Source organism: Sparus aurata, chromosome 18 (assembly GCF_900880675.1).
Source record: "Sparus aurata chromosome 18, fSpaAur1.1, whole genome shotgun sequence".
In the NCBI taxonomy this organism is placed as follows: Eukaryota; Metazoa; Chordata; class Actinopteri; order Spariformes; family Sparidae; genus Sparus; species Sparus aurata.
The window spans coordinates 10,665,539-10,689,747 of NC_044204.1; the positions used below are offsets into that span (position 1 = coordinate 10,665,539).

The 24,209-nt window shown below is 44.5% G+C and overlaps 2 protein-coding genes across 2 annotated transcripts; both read left to right on the forward strand.

Moving 5' to 3' along the window:
- The first annotated feature begins 507 nt into the window (after nucleotides 1-507).
- Nucleotides 508-22,893, forward strand: LOC115569389 (uncharacterized). Its single transcript, XM_030397454.1, has 10 exons — nucleotides 508-537; nucleotides 14,992-15,050; nucleotides 15,154-15,355; nucleotides 15,497-15,621; nucleotides 15,797-15,872; nucleotides 15,969-16,086; nucleotides 16,451-16,555; nucleotides 16,659-16,778; nucleotides 20,898-21,133; nucleotides 21,292-22,893. The coding sequence occupies exons 2-10, from the start codon at nucleotides 15,043-15,045 to the stop codon at nucleotides 21,316-21,318; spliced, it is 1,017 nt and encodes a 338-aa protein (XP_030253314.1). The 5' UTR covers nucleotides 508-537; nucleotides 14,992-15,042; the 3' UTR covers nucleotides 21,319-22,893.
- On the forward strand, nucleotides 11,551-13,508 carry LOC115569391 (uncharacterized). Its single transcript, XM_030397455.1, has 2 exons — nucleotides 11,551-12,623; nucleotides 12,655-13,508. The coding sequence occupies exons 1-2, from the start codon at nucleotides 11,706-11,708 to the stop codon at nucleotides 12,742-12,744; spliced, it is 1,008 nt and encodes a 335-aa protein (XP_030253315.1). The 5' UTR covers nucleotides 11,551-11,705; the 3' UTR covers nucleotides 12,745-13,508.
- Nucleotides 22,894-24,209: the final 1,316 nt, after the last annotated feature.

The following is a 24,209-nucleotide window of genomic DNA, read 5'->3' on the forward strand; positions in this document are numbered from 1 at the left end:
CAGGCACAAAGACTGTGGAAGTCTGTGTGTGTGTCTGTGTGTGCGTGTGTGTGTGTGTGGGTGAGTGTAAGTGTGTGTGTGGGTGAGTGTAGGTGTGTGTGTGTGTGCGTGTGCGTGTGTGGTGGTGTTCGTGTGTGTGTGTGTGTTGGTGAGTGTAAGTGTGTGTGTGTGTGTGTGCGTGTGTGTGCATTTATGTTGATACGAAAAAGAAGTAAATAAATAAATGAATAAGTAAGAGTGAAACAATTAAAAACAAATACAAAGAAGTAAATTCTGAGTTGTTTCTCAGGTTCCACTGGCTATCCTCAGGTCGTGACATGAGATGATGAATTTGGCTGCTATTTTCTCACATTTGGGTATTTCCCCAAGTAAATATGGGAGTTTCTCCATGTTTGTTGTGTGTTCAAATTCAGGGTGTATTTGTATTATTTTGGGAAAGTGTTGATTTCTCAGAGCCTGGTATTATATTATCTCTCTCTCTCTCTCTCTCTCGGAGTGCATGCTGGGAGTGAGTGTGCTGAGTGCGAGTGGACGGTGGTGAGTCTCGGTGTTTTCAAACTTTTTCTTTTGTTTTTTCTGACTTTCTGTTTAATGTTTGTGTTGTAGTTTTATTGTTGTTGTGCAGTAAACAGTTGTTTGTGTGATCAGAAGTGTGTTAGTGGAGGTAGAGCCGGTTTCCACGGTGAGGATGGCGTCTTCCAGGACGCCATCCCTCTCCATCCGGCACGCCGTTCGGGTTCAGCCTGACCCATCTGTGCCGGTGGAGGCGGTTCTCCTGGCTGTGGGGGACCGTGTGGGGCACGGTAACCTCTGCTACGCGTCCAGGATGAACCGTGGCGTGGTGGTATTTCTGAAAGAGGAGAGGTTTGTGGCGGAGCTGATAGCGGGCGGTGTCACGCTGAGCGGGGTTTACCTGCAGGTGTGACAGTTTAACTGGCGTTCATTTTAACTGGCGAGGGTCCCAGATGTGCTGGAGGTGTGGTTTGAGAATCCCGTCTGGAGAGGGGTCCTCGGCCATGTCCGCTAACCAGGAAAAACATACCGATCGCCCTGCTCATTGATCCAAGTCATGTATATGTGTATTCGTTTTGACGTGGCATGAACTCTACTATTCCACACGGAGATGCCGACGTCTGCAGACCACTGTTAGACGAGCGCTACAAAGCACGCAGTGACAGTGGTGACTGTGACGATGCCTGTCCGAAAAAACGCAACTGTCTATAAATCGTCCAAAAGTGCGTGTTGTCGGTTTCATATCTTTGTCGTGAATGTCTGTACTCACAAACAACTCATGGGTGGAACAGTATAAGGCATTTGTTCACGCCGAGCGGCTCGAGAGCAGCGTGGAGACGCTGTTAGCTGTTGGCTGTGGGGCTGAGTGCGCAGCGTCCAGGTTAACTTGTGACACCTGTTACCATCGGGTATTTCTTTTATTCCGCGCTGCGTTCAAATGGTTACTGAATGAAAGCCACCATTCCCAGCCGCATACATAGTTATTAAGCCAAAGTCAAGTCGATGTGAAACCTGTATAATGTCATACAGCCTGCTCGTCAAAGAGTCTACAGAGTACGTTGACATCCTGACAAAACTCAGCGTGACGTCAGTCAGCTGTGGCAATGCGAGAGACGCCCATATCAACCTGTGATACAAACACCTGTACTGACCGTGACCGTGGTTCATAGGAAAGCCCAGACATGTATCTCACTCTTCTCAAGGTATAACGACGGATATCAGAAGGGAGAAGTTGACTCTCCCTTCACTGTGTGTGTGTGTGTGTGTGTGTGTGTGTGCGTGCGTGCGTGTGCGTGCGTCTTTTGTGCTACTGTGTTGAACAGTTTGTGAAGCATCCACGTTTTAGAATTTTGGCTGTGTTCCCCATTTGTCATCATTTACAACCACCAAATCAACCCATGGGCAACACACCAGCCCTGTGTTACAGCAGAAAACAAATCCAACATCGTGGTGGACAATATTACATTCAAGATGCAATGCAAGCCCTATGTGCGCTCTCACACAGTACCAAGAGTGACCCACAGTTGTTACAAAAGGAAAGAAAACAGTAATGTCAGCAGGACTTTATTTTAGCTGTCACATCCTTCACAAAAGTAGTCCCACACAGTAGACCAACACATGATGTGTAACACTACATGCAGCATTTCACTCAATCTGAACGGGAAACACATGATTTTGGCAAACAGGTAAGCTATTTTGCGCCTCTGCAGTGGCTCCCTGCGCGCCTCTTTACATTAAAATTAATCTTTTTTATCATCATCAGTGTTTTAGGTCTACAGTGATTCTGATATTCTCCGACATAAAATGTTCAGCCTACACACAGAATTGTATATGTTGTTATCAAGTTGTGATTAATTGAATGATCCTGAGTTAACAGCATTGTATTTTAAGTTCAAGCCCGGGGTTGATCGCTGTATGTGGTTAAGGATAAAAAAAGGATTAACTTTCTGGAGTGGACTAGAATAAAATGTAAACTGTCTTGTGTTCTTTTTTTTTTGGTTGGTTGTTTTTTAAAATTAGAATAAATAAAACACTATGTGTCTTATTTATTTTCAAATGAGGCTACTTTTTATTTGGTATATTTTCACATTTCTATTGTAGACTACTTCTTTTATTCAATAAATACACCAAAACATGGCATCATTGAAATGGAAAAGCGAAGTTCAAGTATATTTTACTGTAATAGTAGCCCACTGCAGAGTTGCCACGTGACATGTCATGTAAAAATATACGTTAATGTTTATTTTGGCTTCTTATAAAACTTGATAGGCTAAGTTTGACTGTCTAGGCTGCGTTACCTTCATTATAATTCACAAATATGTTTTGCAGCCCCAGATTTTTGTGGTGAGGGACCGAATGATTACTTCACTATCTTTTGAAAGTGAAGTTTGCTGACACCTGCCCTAACTTCTGGTGAGGAATCAACTTCTCCCTTCTGATATCCGTCGTTATACCTTGAGAAGAGTGAGATACATGTCTGGGCTTTCCTATGAACCACGGTCGATGGTCGGTACAGGTGTTTGTATTACAGGTTGATATGGGCGTCTCTCGCATTGCCACAGCTGACTGACGTCACGCTGAGTTTTGGCTGGATGTCAACGTACTCTGTAGACTCTTTGACGAGCAGACTGTATGACATTATACAGGTTTCACATCGACTTGACTTTGGCTTAATAACTATGTATGCGGCTGGGAATGGTGGCTTTCATTCAGTAACTATTTGAGCGCAGCGCGGAATAAAAGAAATACCCGATGGTAACAGGTGTCACAAGTTAACCTGGACGCTGCGCACTCAGCCCCACAGCCAACAGCTAACAGCGTCTCCACGCTGCTCTCGAGCCGCTCGGCGTGAACAAATGCCTCACACTGTTCCACCCATGAGTTGTTTGTGAGTACAGACATTCACGACAAAGATATGAAACCGACAACACGCACTTTTGGACGATTTATAGACAGTTGCGTTTTTTCGGACAGGCATCGTCACAGTCACCTACACTGTCACTGCTTGCTTTGTAGAGCTCGTCTAACAGTGGTCTGCAGGTCGCAGACGTCGGCATCTCCGTGTGGAATAGTAGAGTTCATGCCACGTCAAAACGAATACACATATACATGACTTGGATCAATGAGCAGGGCGATCGGTATGTTTTTCTTGGTTAGCGGACATGGCCGAGGACCCCTCTCCAGACGGGATTCTCAAACCACACCTCCAGCACATCTGGGACCCTCGCCAGTTAAAATGAACGCCAGTTAAACTGTCACACCGGGCTGAGCTCCGCTCCGGCCGCCGAGCCGAGCGGTGCGCCGGCGGCCGGGCCTGACGCTCCGCGGGATGAATCGGCGGAGGGTGCCCCCCCGCCGAGTGAGGTTGCAGCAGGAGAAGGATCCAGCGGACAGGCAGATAGACAGGTAGGAGAAAAACAGATTGAGAGAGGAGCAGAGGAGGCGATGACAGTGGAGGAGATCAGGGAAGGAGAGGCAGCAGGTAAATCTGACGTCAGTCTGTCTGCTGCTGGACAGGTGAAGGAGGCAAGTGTTGTGGAGAGTGTTACAGGTGAGGGGAAGGATGAAGACATGGAGGATGACTCTGACTTGGTGTCTGTTGATGGCTCACAGTTGGGCAGTGCAGAGCTTTACACACTGCATGAGATCAATGATTTCTTAGATGAAACGTTTGGAAAGTCTGTCAGTGTGGCTGAGTATTTTCCAGATGGAGAAAAATTTATTAAAAGTGTGTTGACTCTGCAGAGATTAGTGGGACTTGATTTACTGGATGAGAAGAAGCGTTTCCGTCTGAAGAAGCACATGACCAGTCTGAGAAAGATGAAAGCAGTCAACAGAGGAAAGGCATCAAAGAGGTTAAAAACTAAAAGTTAAAATGAAAATGAATATTGTGTGTGAGGCGATCTTCTTCCTACTGTCTCTTCTACCTGTCTCTGCTCTCCTCTCTCAGCCCTTCATGAGTAAGATCAGGGTCGGCTCTTTAAATATAAACGGTGGGAGGGATGGACAGAAGAGGGCAGTCATTTCAGAGATGATATCACAGAAATCACTTGATGTTGTCTTCCTACAGGAAACTCACAGTGACACTAACAATGAGACAGACTGGCGTCTGTGGTGGAGAGGACAGCATGTTCTCTGTCATGGGACGAACGTGTCTGCTGGAGTCGCTGTTTTGTTCTCTCCTCGGCTCCATGTGGACATCCTCTCCACCACAGAGCTGGTTGCAGGCAGAGCTGTGTTGATCAGAGCACTTATACACAACATCTCTTTCTGTTTCTATAACATCTACGCTCCAAATCGCTCCTCTGACAGGGTCAACTTTTTCCATCAGATTAGAGACTCAGTCAAACAGTGTGATCAGAGCAAGTGTGTAGTGATGGGCGGAGATAGGAACTGCACCACAGACTTCACTTTAGACCGGACAGGACAGGAGCCTCATTTACTCTCATCCTCCACGTTATCACAGGTGGTGTCAGAGTCAGGTGTGGTGGATGTGTGGAGGGTTAAACATCCTAAGGCCAGGCAGTACACATGGGTGAAGGTGGTGGATGGGAACATGAGTGCAGCCAGGTTAGACAGGGTTTACATATCACACAGTTTTAGTAATAGACTCTTGAACAGCTTCATTCATCCAGTTGGTTTCACAGATCATCACTTAGTCACTTTAGATTTTCACACCTCACAAACCACTAGATGCAGCTCATACTGGCACTTTAATGTCCGACTCCTCCAGGACGCAGATTTCTGCCAGAGATTTGAGACCTTTTGGGCTCTTTGGAGAGAGAGGAGGAGGGACTTTGAGTCCATTAGTCAGTGGTGGGAGGTGGGAAAAGCACACATACGAGTGTTCTGTCAACAATATACAAGTCATTCCACAACCAGAGTGAGACATGTCATACATGATCTGGAAAAAGAAATTAAGGATCTGGAAGATAGCATAGCCACTGATGGCAGCACAGACAGTCACAGGCTTCATCAGAAGAGACAGGAACTCAGTTCATTCCTACAGGAAAGGGTTAAAGGTGCTTTGGTCAGGTCACGGTTCACCAGTGTTCAGGACATGGATGCTCCCACATCCTTCTTTTTTAATCTGGAGAAGTCGGTCTCTCAGACCAAGCAGATGGTCTGTCTCCGGCTCCCTGGCGGTCGAGTGACGACTGACCCGACGGAGATGAGACAGCACGCCGTGGACTTCTACGGCAGCCTGTTCAGGAGGGAGGACGGTGACGGGGACAGCATGGACCAGCTGCTGCAGGGACTTCCTCAGCTCACCTCTGAGGACAGAGCTGTCCTGGACGCCAGCATCTCCCTGGAGGAACTCACTGCTGCTGTGACTCAGATGGCTTCTGGTAAAGCTCCTGGTCTGGATGGACTGCCTGCAGAGTTTTATAAACATTTTTGGAAGGTTTTAGGAGCCGACCTGTGGGAGGTGCTACAGGAGTCCTCTCAGATAGGTCTGATGCCTCCATCCTGCAGACATGCTGTACTTTCTCTTCTTCCTAAGAAGGGAGACCTAGCTCTTCTGAAGAACTGGAGACCAGTGGCTTTACTTTGCACAGACTATAAACTACTTTCAAAGGTGCTCGCCAACAGACTAAAAAACTTTCTGGACTTGATTATTCATCGAGATCAATCATATTGCATACCTGACAGATCCATCTTTGATAATCTGTTCCTCATCAGAGACCTCTGGGACATCTGTAAACTTTGCAATATTGATGCAGGTCTCATTTCCTTGGATCAGGAGAAAGCATTTGATCGTGTTGACCATGGTTTTCTGTTGTCCACATTAAGGGCCTTTGGTTTTGGAGAAGGGTTTCTTTCACATTTGAGCTTGCTGTATAAAGATGCACTGTGTTCGGTGAAGGTGGGAGGTGGCCTGAGCTGTCCAGTGGAGGTTCAGAGGGGCATCAGACAGGGTTGTCCGATCTCTGGACAGCTCTACTCTTTAGCCATTGAGCCTCTGCTCCATACTTTAAGATCTAGGCTATCAGGGCTAATGTTACCCGGTATGCCGCAGCGCCCCCCGATGGTGGTATCAGCATATGCTGACGATGTCAGTGTGTTGATCAGGAGTCAGAGGGATGTAGAGCACTTGGGTGATGTTTTATCTTTGTTCCAGAGGGCATCATCTGCACGGGTGAACTGGGGTAAGAGTGAAGCTGTGTTGGTTGGGCAGTGGGCTAACAGGATGGTGCCAAAGTTGCCAGGAAACCTCAGCTGGGGCAGGCAAGGTTTGAAGGTCCATCCATCCATCCATCCATTTTCTTCCGCTTATCCGGGGCCGGGTCGCGGGGGCAGCTGCCTGAGCAGGGACACCCAGACTTCCCTCTCCCCGGATACTGCCTCCAGCTCTTCCGGGAGGACCCCAAGGCGTTCCCAGGCCAGCTGAGTGACATAGTCACACCAGCGTGTCCTGGGTCTTCCTCGGGGTCTCCTCCCGGAGGGACATGCCAGGAACACCTCCCTGAGGGAGGTGTCCCGGGGGCATCCGAAACAGATGCCCGAGCCACCTCAGCTGGCTCCTCTCGATGTGGAGGAGCAGCGGCTCTACTCTGAGCTCCTCCCGGGTGACAGAGCTCTTCACCCTATCTCTAAGGGAGCGCCCTGCCACCCTGCGGAGGAAACTCATTTCGGCCGCTTGTATCCGTAATCTTATTCTTTCGGTCATGACCCAGAGTTCATGGCCATAGGTGAGGGTCGGAACGTAGATTGACTGGTAAATCGAGAGCTTCGCCTTTCGGCTCAGCTCTCTCTTCACCACGACTGACCGATACAAAGACCGCATTACTGCGGCCGCTGCACCGATCCGTCTGTCAATCTCACGCTCCGTCCTTCCCTCACTCGTGAACAAGACCCCAAGATACTTAAACTCCTCCACTTGAGGCAGGAACTCTCCTCCCACCTGGAGGTTTGAAGGTGCTGGGTGTTTTTCTGGGAACGGAGGCTTTCATGGAGAAGAATTGGGAGGGTGCTATGGAGAGAGTGTGTGCCAGACTGTCTAGATGGAAGTGGTTGCTACCTCAGCTTTCCTATAGGGGCAGGGTCCTAATTGTCAATAATTTGGTTGCTTCGACCCTTTGGCACAGACTGGTAGTCTTACCTCCACCCAGAGGCCTGGTTGAGGGCATTCAGAGGACAGTTGTGAACTTTTTCTGGTCGGGACATCACTGGCTGAGGTCAGCAGTTTTACACCTGCCGGTTCAGGAAGGGGGGCAGGGCCTGATAGACATTACAGCTCGAATCAAAGCCTTCAGACTGCAGACGGCCCAGAGACTGCTCTACAGCTTTGGTTCACCATGGATCGACACCGCCTGTGTGCTGCTGAGGAAGGCTGGACGGCTGGGATACGACAAGCACCTGTTCCTGCTGAAGCAGCAATCCCTCGATCTAACTGGTCTAACTCCATTCTACCAGACTGTTTTACAGGCGTGGCAGATCGGTCGGTCCAGAGGAAGGCTGCGGTGAATCCAGGGATGTGGCTCTTTGAGGAGCCCCTGATCTCCAATGCTTTCATCACCTCTCAGGTCTTGTCCTCAGCTAGCATGAGATCCAGACTGAGAGAGGCCGGCTGTGTGAAGCTGGGTCACCTCATGAAACTTTTCATCCCTGAACTGGCTGACTTACTGGACGTTCGGTCCAACCGACTGCTCCTCAGGCTGGTGGAGGAGGTCTGTGCCTCCCTGCCAGGAGCCCTCAGAGCGTATGCTGTAGACCGCACTCTATCTGACCAATGGGATGATGAACATGAGTACATTTTTCCTTCCCTGGCTGTCTCTCCTGCTGTGGGTCAGTGGCAGGATGAAGACGACCTTCTGCTGTCTCTCAAAACACCACAACTGGGAGACTTTGGGTAAAAAAGCAGCCTACAACATCAGTGTGAAGGTTTTAAACTTACGCTCTCTGGCAGGGGTGAAGGTGTCGAGGTGGATAGAGTTTTTTGGCAGGGGATCTTCCCCGGGGGGCTGTTGGCGGTCCCTGTACAACCCCCCCGTTGACAAATGGACGGGTGACCTCCAGTGGAGGATTGTACATGGGGCCATAGCTACGAACAGGTATCTGGTGCACCTCGATCCTGGCACAGGGGACAGCTGCCCCTTCTGTCAACAGACTGAAACCATCCAGCATCTTTTTATTGAGTGTTCCAGGCTGAGTCCGCTCTTCAACAAGCTACGGTTATGGTTTCAGGGTTTGGGAGAACATTTTTCTTTTAGTCTTTTCATTTACAGTCCACGCTACTCTGCACAGAAGAGGATGGTACACACTCTGATAAACGTTATCTCTGGTCTGGCCAAATTAACAATCTGGAAAACCAGGAAGAACCGTGTGAAGGGGGAGGGGTCAGAGGACATAGTGCTGGTGCTGAGCGGGCAGCTAGGCTCAGAGTGGACTTTGCTTTCTACAGCCTGGTTAAAAAAACTGACATGTTTGTGAAAATGTGGGCTGTGAAAGACGTGTTGTGGTGTGATTTCTGTGGGGATCTACCAATCCAAGTCTGTAGAATACGATTTATAAGCCTGTACATCCCGGCATCGCCATAAAGCTTAATGTGGAATGGCATTTTGATACACATGTTCCTAGAAAATATTTGTAGCTTGTAAAATTACGATTCATTGCTAAGCCCCAATTTTGCTTCATCAACATTTTACCCCCCTCCTGAAACAGATGCTGCCTTAAAAGAACTGGAGAGACATCTCAGTGCATCACACTGTGATGTCGGTATTGATGATGTGGACACCAGCCCACCAACAGAAGCCATGGACCGGAAAACCAGGAATGCTTTCTCCTCAGAGAGATGGAAGGAAGCCAGACAGATGCTGTTGGACAACATGCTGAAAGCTAACAGCATTAAACCAAGGCTCTGTCAAAGATTCCTCAGCAAGGAAGCCATCATAAGATGTCAAGAATGCATGCCTGTGCAGTAGGGATGTGCATCTTCAACACTGAGGCGATGCGATATGCATCTAGATACACTGCCAACGATACGATACATTAAAGATTCATATAAAACAACCACCGATAAGATACGATACGATTCTCCCACCTACTGCGATACAGTGCAATACAGTACAATTTGGTTTAACACAATGCGATACAGTGTGATACGATGCGATGCAGAAGAATATTGTACAATGGAATACAAAGTGGTGCAGATAGTTCATGTTCATTCTTTATTTCTACAGTGTGCTTCACACTTTCAACAGGGACAATGGGAAACTAAACTCTAAGCAGTGCTGCCTTTTGGCAGATTGTACAGATTGACACACATGTTGTCACTGCGCCAACTTGTTTGAAATGGGTCCATATCTCCAATCTTCCTCCTCCTTTTTTTCTTTACATCTTTAAGCTCCATGTTGCACCTGAACTACACAATCAGTGATGCCAGTAACGTGTTACCTTAATCTGACCACTACGAGTAATCTAAAGTGTTAATATTTCCAAACCAGTAATCAGATTGAAGTACTTATTCAAGTCACCGTGCCTTACTATTATTTTTGTCACTTTCCTTCGTAAAAATATATATTTTTGCTTTCTTCTTGCGTCTCGGTGAGTGACGTCATGTATGCGAAAAGTCACGTTTTCAGCACGAGGACAACTCACGTGTAACCACGCAGCGACACAAACACTAACATTGTGTTAGCAGCAGTACCTCCGCTGGTGCTAACCACTGGAGCCGAAGGAGACCTCTCTGTCACATTAACGCCATGTCGCCGCTTCAGGCGAGAGCTTAGATTGGTTGTGCTCCCTGTGTGTTTAATCGCGGCACGGCACATTTTACAGATGGCATTTCTCAAGCTGACCATCTCTTTATAAAAGCCGAAGTGTCCACAAACACAAGACTTGTGAGTGACCGGCGATTGTATCTCTTCTTCATCCATGCTTACTTTCTCTCTGACCGGCTCTGATTTCCAGCCTGCTGTTTGGTGCTCTGCTCACCCCGCCTCCAACTCGCGTGAGACGTGACTCTGGCTGAATTGGCCGATCGCGGCCGTGGTGATGAGAACGGAAACAAGCACTTGGTCCTACTTCTAAATTAGTTTAGTTTAAGTATAGATACGAGTCGGATTTTATCGATGCAGAGATTTTATACACGATACATCGAGTTCATCCGGATTTTTTAACCGATGCACACTTCTGTCATCGATGCAACCACATCGTTAATGTTCATACGGATGCACCGATACGAATCGGTGAATCTCACCATCCCTACTGTGCAGTATTGCTGTTGTGATTGTGACATACACCATGAGTTCCAGGCACTGCAAAATCGGCAATCAATGATTCATGGCTTCCACATGCCTCTGCCACCAACAGTTGTGGTTAAGGAAGCTGCAGAAGGGGGCTATTCCCACCACACATGCAGTACTATATATATATAAAATCTTTTTCTTTTCTTTACAAAACTCTTTTTATTTTTGGCATCTTGAAAAATGACCCCTCTCCATACTTCATACCATAACCTCTAGTGCAAGATGGCGCCTGTGACTGGCAGTGCCATGGCTCGTCTCCTGCTGTATAGTTTGCTAATGGTCATATTTACAACATATGTGATCATATCAGCCCGTATTTCTAATGGATGTGTCTCAGCCTTACGGATCTATGATCGGGACTCTCTGTTTAGTATCAGAGAGTCTATGGAGGGCCTGTTCTTCACACGGGGCAGGTACAGACAAGCATTTCCTCCTCCCTTTATCATCGACCCCGACTCACCTGAGTGTCTGCTGCTTTGTCGGGCCCCGGGCAAAGCCCGCAGGAAATCGAGGAAAAGAGGCTCACGTTCAGGAGTCCAGGTCAAGCGAAGACGCGCTGCAGCACACCTGGGCTCTGCCATTCTCGGCCATGGAGGACGCGCAAGGTGTCTGCACCGGATTCCTCTCCTCAGTGTGTGTGACACGTCCACGCTGCCGTCTGCTTGGGCCACAACGGAGGTCCTGGAGCCTACACAGCGCTGGTGTGGTGGTCAGCGGCTTTCATCGCCTCCACGCTCTTCCGTGTTTACACCGGTTCTGCCAACACGGTCCAGCTGGAGGCCTAGTGACCGCTGGACATGCCTTCGACCAATCCCGCTGCGCTCTGTGGACACTGCCTCCGTGACGTCATCAACTTTGCATATCGGCCTGTTGAATGCTCGGTCCATTGCAAATAAATCCTTCTCTCTGAACGATCTTTTCACAAGAGAAAAGCTGGATTTAATGTGTCTTTCGGAGACATGGCAGAGAGAGGAAGAGTTTATTCATCTTAATGAACTTTGTCCAGCAGGCTGCTCTGCTGTCGGGAAGCCCCGCCCATGTCGTCGTGGGGGGGGTCTGGCTGTTGTATTCAGGGACAGTTGCACATGCAAAGTGATTCAATCACAGGAATTCACTTCATTTGAGTCCCAGATGGTCATGGTGGGTTCTTCAAGTCCATTCTATTGTGTGTCAGTCTACCGTCCTCCTGGTCCTGCTGCTGTGTTTTTGAAGGATTTTAGTGACTTTTTATCCTCCATAATAAAGTTGGAATCTGTTCTAATTCTTGGAGACTTTAACCTTCATGTTGATGACAGCTCATCTTGCTCCGCAAAGGAGCTTTTAACTTTGACTGAAGCTTTTAATTTTGAGCAACATGTTTCTGAGCCCACACACCAAAAAGGCCACATCTTAGACTTAGTTTTTACGCTTGGCCTAGACATTTCAAATGTGTCTGTGCAGGACGTCCATCTGAGTGATCATTGTCTTGTTTTGTTTAATCTGCACTTTAGCCCTGAGCCTAAGCCCTTAGAAGTTAGGTCTCAGAGGCGTGTTATCTCTGCTAATACTGCAGACAGTTTTTCTGCTATGTTTGACCCTCTTTTGTTCAAGGATTGCCTTGATGTGGACAATTTCATTCACTATTTTACCAGTCATTGTGTTGAAATTCTGGATCAGGTGGCACCTGTTAAATCGAACTCGTCAATACAGAAAAAACTGTGCCCTTGGACAAATGAAGATACCCTGAGTCTGAAGAGACTATGTCGAAAGACTGAGCGTCTGTGGAAATCCACTAACCTTGAGGTGCACAGACTTTATCTCAGGGATCTTGTGTCCTCATACAATGAGATGGTGGAAAATGCCAGATCTGACTATATTCGCCAACTGGTAACAGTGAATAAGAAAAACCCCAAAGTGTTGTTTGACACGATCAATTCTCTTGTTTGTCCTGCTGCTCCAATTACCCCTGTCTTTTGTGAAGCTGACAGCAATGCATTGTTGAGATTTTTCACTAACAAAATTAAGATGATCAAGGATCAAATCCCTCCCCTTTTGTGTGGAACCCCTGCTCTCATTGAGCCTGTCTCCAGCTTGTGGTCCTCATTTAAGTCTGTGACTCTGGCTGATATCTCAGCACTGGTGACCAAGATGAAACCCTCCTCTTGCTCATCCGACGTCCTTCCATTTAGGCTCTTTGTGAAAGTGTTTGATGAAATTGGCCCCTGGGTTACCCAAATGGTTAACCTCTCCCTTTCTACAGGTGTTTTTCCCAGTGCATTTAAGCATGCCATAGTGGAGCCTTTACTCAAAAAGACAGGCTTAGACCCGACTGACCTCAGTAATTTCAGGCCTATTTCAAAGCTCCCACTCTTGTCCAAGATCTTAGAGAAGGTGGTCTCTGAACAGCTGTCATTATTCCTGGATCAGAATAACATCCATGAGAAGTTTCAGTCTGGTTTCCGCAAACATCACTCTACGGAGACAGCCTTACTGAAAGTGTCCAGTGACATTATGATGTCTGCTGATTCGGGAAAGTGCACTGTTCTAGTTCTCTTAGATCTGTCCTCAGCATTTGACACAGTTGACCACCAGATCCTGCTGAGAAGACTGAGGGATGAAGTAGGACTGTCAGGGTCAGTTTTACATTGGTTCTCGTCATACCTATCTGGGCGTAGCTTTAGTGTCACGGCTAATCAAATAAGGTCTGAGTCAGCGGATCTGTTGTGTGGAGTCCCTCAAGGTTCTGTTTTGGGTCCTGTATTATTTTTGTTATAATTGATCCCCTTGGGAAAAATCATCCAGAGATTTTCTGATGTTTCGTACCACATATTTGCTGATGATGTCCAGCTTTACTGCTCTTTTAAGCCAACTGAGCTCCAGAGGCTAAATTCCTTAATTAATTGCTTGATGGAGATTAAACAATGGCTAAGTGATAACACCTTGCAGCTAAATGTGGACAAAACAGAAACACTGGTTATTGCCCCTGATGACTCAATTCCAGGGTTGAGCCAGTACTTGGGTGACTTAGGCCAGTCTGTTAAACCGAGCCTAAGAAACCTGGGTGTTGTATTGGACAAAGACATGTCATTAGTGCAACACTGCAAACAACTGACTAAAAACTGTTTTTTCCAACTGAGGAAAATCTCTAAACTAAGGAAAATGGTGTCACAAAATGATTTAGAGCTGATCGTTCATGCATTTGTGTCTTCGCGTTTAGACTATTGTAATAGTTTGTTTTCATGTCTGAACAAGAAGGAGCTGTCTCGCCTGCAGTTAGTGCAAAACTCTGAAGCAAGAATTCTGACCCGCTCTAATAGGAGGACACACATATCCCCTATTCTTAAAGCTCTTCATTGGCTGCCAGTTTCCTCAAGGATCAATTTTAAAATTCTGGTTTTAACTTTCAGAGCTATACATGGTCAGGCTCCACCTTACATCAGTGATCTGATCCAGCCTTACACCCCAGCTCGGGCTCTGAGGTCTGTGGATCAGAATCTGCTGATGGTTCCCCGCACTCGTTTTCGGACCAGAGGAGACAGATCTTTCCAGGCTGTTGCTCCCAGGCTTTGGAACGATCTTCCGCTCTCTCTGCGTTCGATAGAGTCTGCTGACTCCTTCAAAAGGCAACTTAAGACTTATTTATTTGTGCAGGCTTTTGCTTGATTGTCTTGGGGCTTCTATGATTGCCACTGAGTTGTCTTGGCTTTTTAATATTACATTTTGTGGTAGTGCATTGTATTCCACCCTTTGCTTACACTCTAACCCCTGTGAATTTCCCCGTTGTGGGAATAATAAAGGAATATCTTATCTATAATGATAGAAAAATAGTTAATCGGGAATTCGTTATTTGCCAAATACAACATTTTATGATAAGATAAGATTTCCTTGATTGTCCCACAATGGGTGAAATTTACATGAACCCATCCTTACTATTTAGAAACAGTGGGCAGCCATGGTCCAGGGACCAAATGCCTGTGTCCTCATCAAGGGAAATGGCAGTTGCAACAGTTAACGAGCATGCATAGTTGGACCAGCTGGTAGATTTGTGCAATTAATAGTTAATATGATGTTATTAACTGTTTTGGGCTGCGTCCACACTGGAGGTTTTCTAAACAAAATTATTTGCTTTTTCATTTGGAGAAAAGTAGCAGTAATAACATTTAAATACGCATATAGAATTGAAGAAAAGGCCAAATTATTGTTAAATTAAAATTAATTTAATTTAATTTAATTTTGAATTCTTCCCCAGGGTCTAGAAGTAGCAGTGTGCCGTCATGGCATTATCCTCCGGGCCCTGAATATGTACAGGCAAGTATAAAAACATTCTTTGTATTTTCACTACAGTTCCATTTATTTCAAATTCTCATGAAGTGATTCTTAATTACTGCAATACTGTTATGCAATCCCACAGGGGTGAGATCTTTGCGTATCCGATGTTCCTGCAGAAGGAAATCACAGCCAGTCCACCAGCCTTCTTCTGCATGAATGTAATATGCAAGTACTGGCCTTACATCCAGAGAATTGCTGAAGCCTGCCCAGAGTACAGTCACCTCACCACCATGAAGCCTCTGTTGTCTGTGCTCTATGCAAAAGCACATGGCATCAAGTGTGAGGTATTTTTTACTCATCCCTTGTGTTTTGATGCCAGTAATTTTTCCATGTCAAATCCAATCTCCCTTACAGAGCCAAAACAACAATGCATGTTTCCCTGAACTCAGATTAATAGACTGCACTGTATGTTCCTAAAATGTCAGATAAAATGGGGAGGAGGCAATCAGGATGGAGCGGGTTCTACCCTGGGAGAGGAGGTGGAAATGGTTAATTCCTTCCTGTCCAGGACCGCCATAATCACAAAGTTCATGGGCAAAGGAGGTTGGATGTAGGCTTTGATATTTTATGAAATATCAAATCTTTTTCATATTTGATATTTTATGTGCAGAATAATCATAAAGATAGCATGACTTGACAGCATAGAGTTACACTAGTGGAGCCTTTTAACGGAATTGTTGCTGCTAGGCAAGCATCATTTTTGTCTTCTTTTTCGTCTGTAACAGCACACACAGACATGCTAACTGGAATAAGAGAAAGATGGAGAACATGTGTAAAACCTTGTGCACAAGATTTCGTAAGGTAAGCGTCTTCTTTCAGAAAAGCGGCCAAATTGCAATATGAGTGACAAATGTCACTCTTAAAGTTTAATTTCCCCCATCCCTCCTTTTCCTACAGACACAGCAGAATCTTGAGAAGGAGAGGCAGAGCCTAGAGACCCTCAAGGGAGAGATGTCTGCAAATGATGGGACTGTGGAACAGTGGGTCAGAGATGTCAAGGACTGGGCTGAACATGGTAGGTGTCTTTAATCAACTTGTATAATATGTAACAGTTCCGCATTACAATTGAAACAAGCATTTTTGCTTTTTCTGCAGAAAGTAAAATGTTCGGTCAATGTTTTTTATCTGTTATGGACCATAGCTATGTAATTTATGAGCATGTTCTTTCTTTGAGTTGGTCTTGTCTGTTATGTTGATTTCCTTGTATGATTTGTTGATTTGCAGTACACTGTAACTTCAGTGTTCTTCTATTGTTTGTATATATACTTTGATCAGGGTGTCCATGTAAAAGAGAGCAGTCTCTTAAGGGACTTCTCTGATTAAATAAATCAATCAGTACAATGTTCTTGCATAACTCAACATTGCTCTGTGTTGTAAAGAACCCCCTGCAGCCAGTAATGATTCTCTGCTACAAGTGAGATCAAGAATTGAGGAGACTTCTCTGGGCCTAAGGCAGCATAGGGCACGGCTTTATAGCCAAACAGGTACAAAGTTTGTGAAAGACATCAAATGTTTTAACAATGTTTTTCACATTTGAATATTAGGTTTTTTCATGTATCGGAATGTGTCTTCTCTGATGTCTCCCAGACAGCAACTCAGGACGTTCTGTGATCCGCAACCGCATGTGGAGGGAACAGAAACAGCTTGAGATCTATGTGGCTCAACATGATACAATGGTCCAACCCCAAGAGCAAATCGGCCCTGTCAGTAAGTACACAGTACAAGCTGGCTACATATTTCCTTGGCAAGATTTTTGATAAGGTAATGCACATAAGAAGACTTGAGGAAGAGGTGATGATCCTTGCCACAGAAGGAAGGCAACACTGGGAGTTCCTCAAGAGAAGGGAGCAGACTTTGAGTGGTCTAGCCATCAGCACTGAGGGTAAGCCATTACCCATTACAATAAAAACATCAACAGATCACACTCATCTACCCATAGCTTTATTTTTCTTCCATAGAAAGATTTAAAGGTCCCATATTATGAAAAACTGACTTTTTCTGGGATTTGGGGTGTTATTGTGGGTCTATGGTGCTGCCACACACCTAGAAACTTTGAAAAAAGACTATCCATGCTTTTTTGAGTGAGATACAGATTTCTAAAGGGGTCCTGCCTGCAGTTTCCAGATACACCAGTCAAATTTGCTGCGGCTGTCGACGTCGACGGCCACTCATTTGCATATGGCTACCTCACTGCCCCTCCCTTCACCGCACGGTGTCTCCACCCACCAGGTACAGCTACCGTCTGGGAGATCCGCCATTACGCTATTGAAATCACCATGTCCAAGCTCAAGGAGAAGTGCGCTGTTGTTGGTTGCAAGGACCAGCACAAAACACTCCATCGTCTCCCAGCTGCAGAGGACAAAAGAGCTGCATGGACTGAATTTATTTTTGAGGCCAATGTCCCAGCTGAAGTTGGCAAAAAACTGTTGGTGTGTGTGAACCACTTTGACGCTGACTGTTTCACCAACTTGGGCCAGTACAAGGCAGGAGTAGTCGGCTAACGTCTACTCAAAGGAATACTTGCAGACCAAGGACATGTAAGTATACAAATAATGTGCTGTGTGTTCCTGTAGATAAGGCTGAACTCGTGCGTGATGTACTGTGTGTTTTACCAATGAGAACAAGGTATGGTTAGCGGCTAACCGCTAACGTTAGCTTCTCTGACCACACAAGTTAGTGCTACAGCAGAATCACTCTGTGTATTACATTTCTGATCTTGCACATTATGTAATGCGCGTCCTAGGTAAATGTCTGCATGTGCAAGTGTTTAGCTGTGTTTATTTAGCAATTTTACACGAACTAACCAAGCAGTGTCCCATAGTACCAGCTAATGCTAACCGCGAGCTTCCAGGCTAATGCTAACCGCGAGCTTCTAGTTCGCGGTCAACACGGTCTCCACATGCAAACCCAGAGACCCGGTCGGTCAAGGTACATACACACACCCTCCGCCGGGTCTAAGTTTTCAGGATTTTGTGAAATAATGCATTTGAAAACGTTTGCTAAGTTGGAATATGTTGGCATAGGCCAGGGCAAAACCAGTGTACTGCTGAATGCTACACAGCAGGCTGGACCGGGCCCTTGACCAAGTAATCGTGACTTTTTGTTTTTAATAACTCAAAATAATGACCATATTTCCAGCTAGAAAACGCGCATCTCTCTCCTCCCTCCATTTTTGTGTTGCTGCGTGGTGTTACACGTGAGTTATCCTCATGGTAAAAACGTGACTTGAGACGTACGTGACATCACTACCAACACGCAAGAAGAAAGCAAGAATATATATTTTTACTGAGGAAAATGATAAAAATAATTGTAATGCACAGTGACTTGAATAAATCACTTTAATCTGATCACTGGTTTGGAAATGTTAGATCACTCGTTACAGAAATAAAGAGGTCAGGTTAGAGTAACGTAACGCGATGCAGCCTTTAGTGCTTGAATTATACTGTAACAGTGCTGTCATGTGTTACTCCTAACTGTGATCACTTGAGAACATTTGCCCATTTCTTGCAATTGTTTTATGTTTTATTGTCTTTTTACTGTTCAAGACTCTACCTGGCTGCACTGCGTTACAGTGAGAAGGCTGATAGAGGACAAGCCACCACATCATCAGGAGATCCTCTTTTCAAACTGAGCTTTCCAAAGTCCAGGAAGGGAGAGTGCAGAGCCAAACCCGTGAAGACAGGCATGACATTCTGTAAGTTTTACAATCTTTTATTTGAACTTCTCAAATTAAAATAAACATGGACACACAGGCATCACACAAAAGGTTGAAAACAAACACAAGCACTAAGTAATTAAGTAATAAGAGAAACTTTACAACAGTACAGCACAAGGCTTTTTGGTTCTACTGCAATTTTCCTGTAAACATACATTTTTGTTTATTGCACTGCAGACTGCGGTGATGCACTGTTGGACCTGATCTCGAGAAGGTTCTCCAGGACCCTGACCCACATGTGAACGAGGTGCTGAAACTCATAATCCCTGAAGATCTCTCAGACCATGCAGACAGGCAGCACAACTCTCACTCTCCGCCCCTGAGAGCCCCAGCACCAGCTTACAAAGCTTGTGTAGGCTATATAGGCTGAACACAATTCAATATAAAGTCAGCACTGAATGTTTACACCCATGGCAACTAGATACTTTATTTGTTATTATTTTCTTATTGATATTGAAGTTAATATATAAAGTTAAACTGTTTCACTTCAGATATTTATTTTCTTCTTCTTGTTATTATTTCATTCATGTCAACACGTTTAAAAATGTTTCTTACAATAAAACATTTTTCCTAACTGTTCTGTGTTTTCATTGATTGCGATGTAATTTTCATGGTAATAAGTAAAAGATAAACTATAAGCAATGTAAGATAGAGGAATCAGTTATGTACTTTTCATCATAACACTTTTGCGATAAATGAATAGTATTTATGTGACTAAAAGCTTACTGCACTATTCCCCTCAAACGTAAAGGTCCATAGTCTGCCCAATAAATGTTCAGTGCATTCTGCAGTGCAGATACAGTCAGGCAGACAGGTTACAGGCCAGGAGGGTCCACCATGCATGATGGTGGCTCAGGAAGCTGCTGTAGTCTTCGTGTAACCTAGAAATTATGAAAGGTAAGTGAGTGACAATAGATTACAGAAAAGATAGACTGCAAAATAACAACCATGTTTGCCCAGTGTTCACACTTCATTGTGGTATTTCCATACAGCAGATATTCTCAGGTTATGTAGACATTTGTTCACAATTGCCACAGGAACACCTGCTTTTATGCAGAATTTTTATTATTCATTGTAAACTATAATCGCTAATCACGTCGCTTTGTTTCTTTGGTGATATATCTAAAGTTTATAAACCGTTGTGACTGGTTAAAAAACAATTCTACTGGTAGAGAGGTGATGGGGGGCAACTGGCTTACTGAAAACTACAGTTGAAAATTACTGGCAGTAGCTAATTACAGGTCGTCACTGCAAATAAGAACAGGTTCTCAATCAACTTACCTGGCTACATAAAGGTAAATAATAATATGGGGTTATGCTTTTGTCTTGTAACGGCTGTTGCTAAATTGCATCCGCGTTACAACAACTGGACAGCAGTAAACACCAGCCGAGGTTTGGCTAAGCTTTATGATGTAAACACTTGAGGCAGGAGAAGGGGGCTGTTATTTGAAACAACGCGGGGCAGACGGCCAGTAAGCCCGTAAAACTTTACTTAGTCTGCAGTAACATAAAAGTAATGTCGAGGTAACAAATTAACTACTAACCACTGAGAAACATCAATGTTAATTATTGGCTGCTTACTTTCTTCTGGAGCCTTTTGTTCTGGGTCGGACCGCAGTCTGTTGTCCAGCGGCCATTACTTCCTGAAACTCCGCCGTTGCCATGGTCACATGATGCCGTCCTCACGTCTTCCGCAGACAGGAAGAGATGGGCGGTACCGTGGGCGGCGCGCAGCAGCTCATTAGCATTTAAAGGGAAAGGCACTGAAACAGGCCACCTGGAGCAGGGCTGTGAAACTGGTGTTTCAAGAACCCTGCTGTGCTCAATCCTTCAGCTTTTTTCGACCAAAGCATGTTACTAACATTCCATTTAGACTTCAAGGAACCATGTTAAGATGCAGAAATGACCATAATATGGGACCTTTAAGTTGTCTGTTTTGCTGATTTTTTAATGCCGTTTTCAGGACTCAAACAGATCTCACATGCATCTCACTGGAAGATATTATGTGATCTATGTATGTGTGTAACATACAGGAAACTTACATGTATTTCAAAGAAGAAAAATATAAATGTAATTTTGACTTTTTAAATATTTTGTTAATTACTATGAAGGTAGCCACTGCAGCCTCTCTGAAGAAGGACTTCGAGGTCTTCAGGCAGAGTTCAACAGAAGGAGGTCTCAGCTGCAGTCTCACCTTATCACTGTGAGAAATAAATACTTGCAAGTGGTAAGGGCAGGACTTGATGGGTCTGCACTGGACCTTGAAGAGGGAGAAGAGCAGTTTGAGGAGCAAGATCTAGCAAGTGATGTGGAGAGCTACTCAGATGAGGAGGACATGGACATGCAGGTAATTAAGGACATGATATTGTACACAAGCAAATTACTGTATGTCATATATACTGTCATGGGTTGACATTGTTTGATTATTCTGTGACAAATGCAGTGCTCTAGGTTTGTGTTTAACTAATTCCTGTTTATCTTCTCTTTTTCTCCCAAATAAAAAAGGGACTGGACAATGCAGTTGGGGAATAGAATCCAGAGGACAACATGTTTTGGTTTGCTGGTTCAATACCAACACCCTGTATATCCCAGTCAGGGATCGACCATAACTCTGTTCACTTGAATACTTACTGTAGACCCTGAAGGAACTTTAGACCCCATGACATGTCTATGAAGGTTCATGGTACTTTGAGCCTGTTTTGAAGGCTCTTTTCTAAGAATAGGCAATAAACTGTTTGTCACAAGAGAATTACCAATCATGTTAAGTACGCCTACACTGGCAGTCGAGTTTAAAGTGCCTGCATTTTTTTTTTAAAAGTTCAATTCGAACTTGAATGAAGATTCCTCACCAAAGCATGTCTGTATGGCTTTATCTCTTCACAGCTGAGATTTCTGAAATGAAGAAAGATTCATATTGTTTGAAATGTTTGCCCTGTTTACGGCACACTTTTTCTGTTGAAAAATGGCCCGATAGATGTTTTCTGAACCCTAATTTCACAAACCTAACCCTAACCTGGAAGAATGCTTAAAGAACTACAATTTGTACAGAGTTGCAATATGCGGACGTGTGTTGCGACACGTTTTGTAGTTCTATTGTCTTTTCCCTATCATGTGACAAGATTACAAGGAAACATGGAGGCTCTCCAGAGCTTTGTGAAGGTGGAGAACACATATTTTTGTTCAGATTTGATCTTTCTTATTATTTAAAGGGCAAAATTGTGTTTTTTCTTGGTTTTGGCCCCACACAGTGACCCCCCCCTGTTGGATTACCCTCGATTATGGTCAAGAGCTTTCCAAAACTGTTGACCCCATGTTTGTAGCACATTTTGTTGCTGTCCTATAAGCCTTCATAAGTGTCTCAATTTCAAGGTTCAAAGGTCACTCCTGAGGAGCAGGAACCTCACACAGTTATCATACTGATATATGTTACCCCCCAGGCCAAGACCTTTCCAATGATGTCTTCACTGTTTTCCTACGACAAAGTTTAATTTTCATATTGCTCCAAGCCAGCCCCTTTCAGGTGTAGTTTCTCACACCCTTTTCAGGGCCAACTTAGATAAAATCTGAAAAACAGTGGTATTTAGTGGCCAAATGTGTTTAATATAATGATGATTGGCCTATGCACAATCATACTTCTCATTTTGGACCAGTTTAAACCCATTTTTCCCCCATTAAAAACATAATTCTTTAAATGAATGTTTTCCCATTAACTCAGTATGGACGTTTAGAGCCACTGTATTCCCTTCCCCTGACTGACAGGATGATCTGAGATGATCGAGATTATTCTAGATTGTGGTACCTATCTCTCAGTACACATTTTTGTATACATATCTCCTAATTTGACCTTGTACCCCAATAAAATATCATAACTTTGAAGTTATAAAACCGCATTGACTTAACACTGCCGTTTTGAGTAAATTGAGTCCATTTCCCAATCCTACTTAATAGTCCTATATGGTCAGGATTGCATTGGTATTATTGTACCTAGTATCCTGTGTGCACACTGTCAGTTTTAGACATCTACTGTAGGTCTACTGATGAACTTGATGAGAGTTGAAGCTGCAGATAATCATTATGGCCACTAATACAAACCTTTTTGTATTATGACTGCGTTTCACTTTCTTCTTGTCTGGTTGTGTGAATGTTGCTGTGGCTGTGTTGGTGAGGTCTGATCACTCTTGATGGTTTCTCCGACCTGCCTTTCGCCAGGAAACAGTCAATCATGCTATTGTATACAATCTAGTGAGTTCAGCCCTTGCTTCTCTTCCCCTTCCTACCAACCAGGATGGGCTTAGATACAAACGCTCATTAAATCATCCGATTTCTGAAATAAGGCAACCTTTTTCATTAGGAAAATAAGTGCTGTGTCAGCTTCATTTTTTTAAACCATGTTCTTCACTTAAGACATACTAAGGTAAGAACTCAAGCAGAGAGATGAGCCTGCAGCAGCATAACTTTAATGGCAAAAACAAACCAGAACATTACAAAATAAAGAACACATTAAAGGAACGTCTTTGACATCTAAGTGAGGTCATCTTGAGTCCCCCACGAATCGGCCCATCTCAGGTGGCTACAAGAAAGAAAAGATGGAAAATAGGGAAATCCTTTTTAGTACGTGTTGATTCAGTGTCAAGAGATCACAAATGACTTCCATGTATTGACATATGCACAGAAACATGAGTGACATTCACTGGGTTATTTGGATGTCCCGTTTTCACTCAGTAATCAGAGAATGAACTGGTAATCAAGCAGAAAAAGCAAAACCACTAAAGTCAGTATTGTTGAATGTGGTTGTCTTGCCAGTAGGTCAGGGGTGCCTGCGGGATTGAATGTCATGCTGAGGACAAATAAATTGTTCCAAGAGCCTCTCTTACATGTTGATGTCTGTGTGTGTGTGTGTGTGAACATGTGTTGGGACATAGGAGTGTGAGTTAGAGCTAATAAGGTTGAGGGAATGATCCCAGACCCCTGCATTATCAGTCTAGTGGCACCTTGCATGGTATCCCCTGCCACCAGTGTATGATTATGTGAGTAAATGGGTGAATGCCGCTTTGAGTAACTGCAAAGACTAAAAAAGAGCTACATAAATGCAGTGCATTTAACCATCCATCCTTTAGATTGTAAGAGGAATGTCATTCTTTAAAAAAAAAATAGCTAAAGGTCGGGTGTCCAGTGTTTATGAACTTTGCACTGAACTGTAACTGAACTATACTTGGATCCTGTATACTTTTCACAGCTACCCTGCATCGAACAGGTAAGTACAAAATGAGGTGTAAATAGCCAATAGCCAAAATGCATCAGACAAAACAATCATAAGCAATTATAACAGGTATTATAACAATCATAACAGCTGACATTATAGACTGCATTGCGTGTATTTCCAGTCTGGTTCAGGAATGTGACCATGAATCAACTGAATTAAA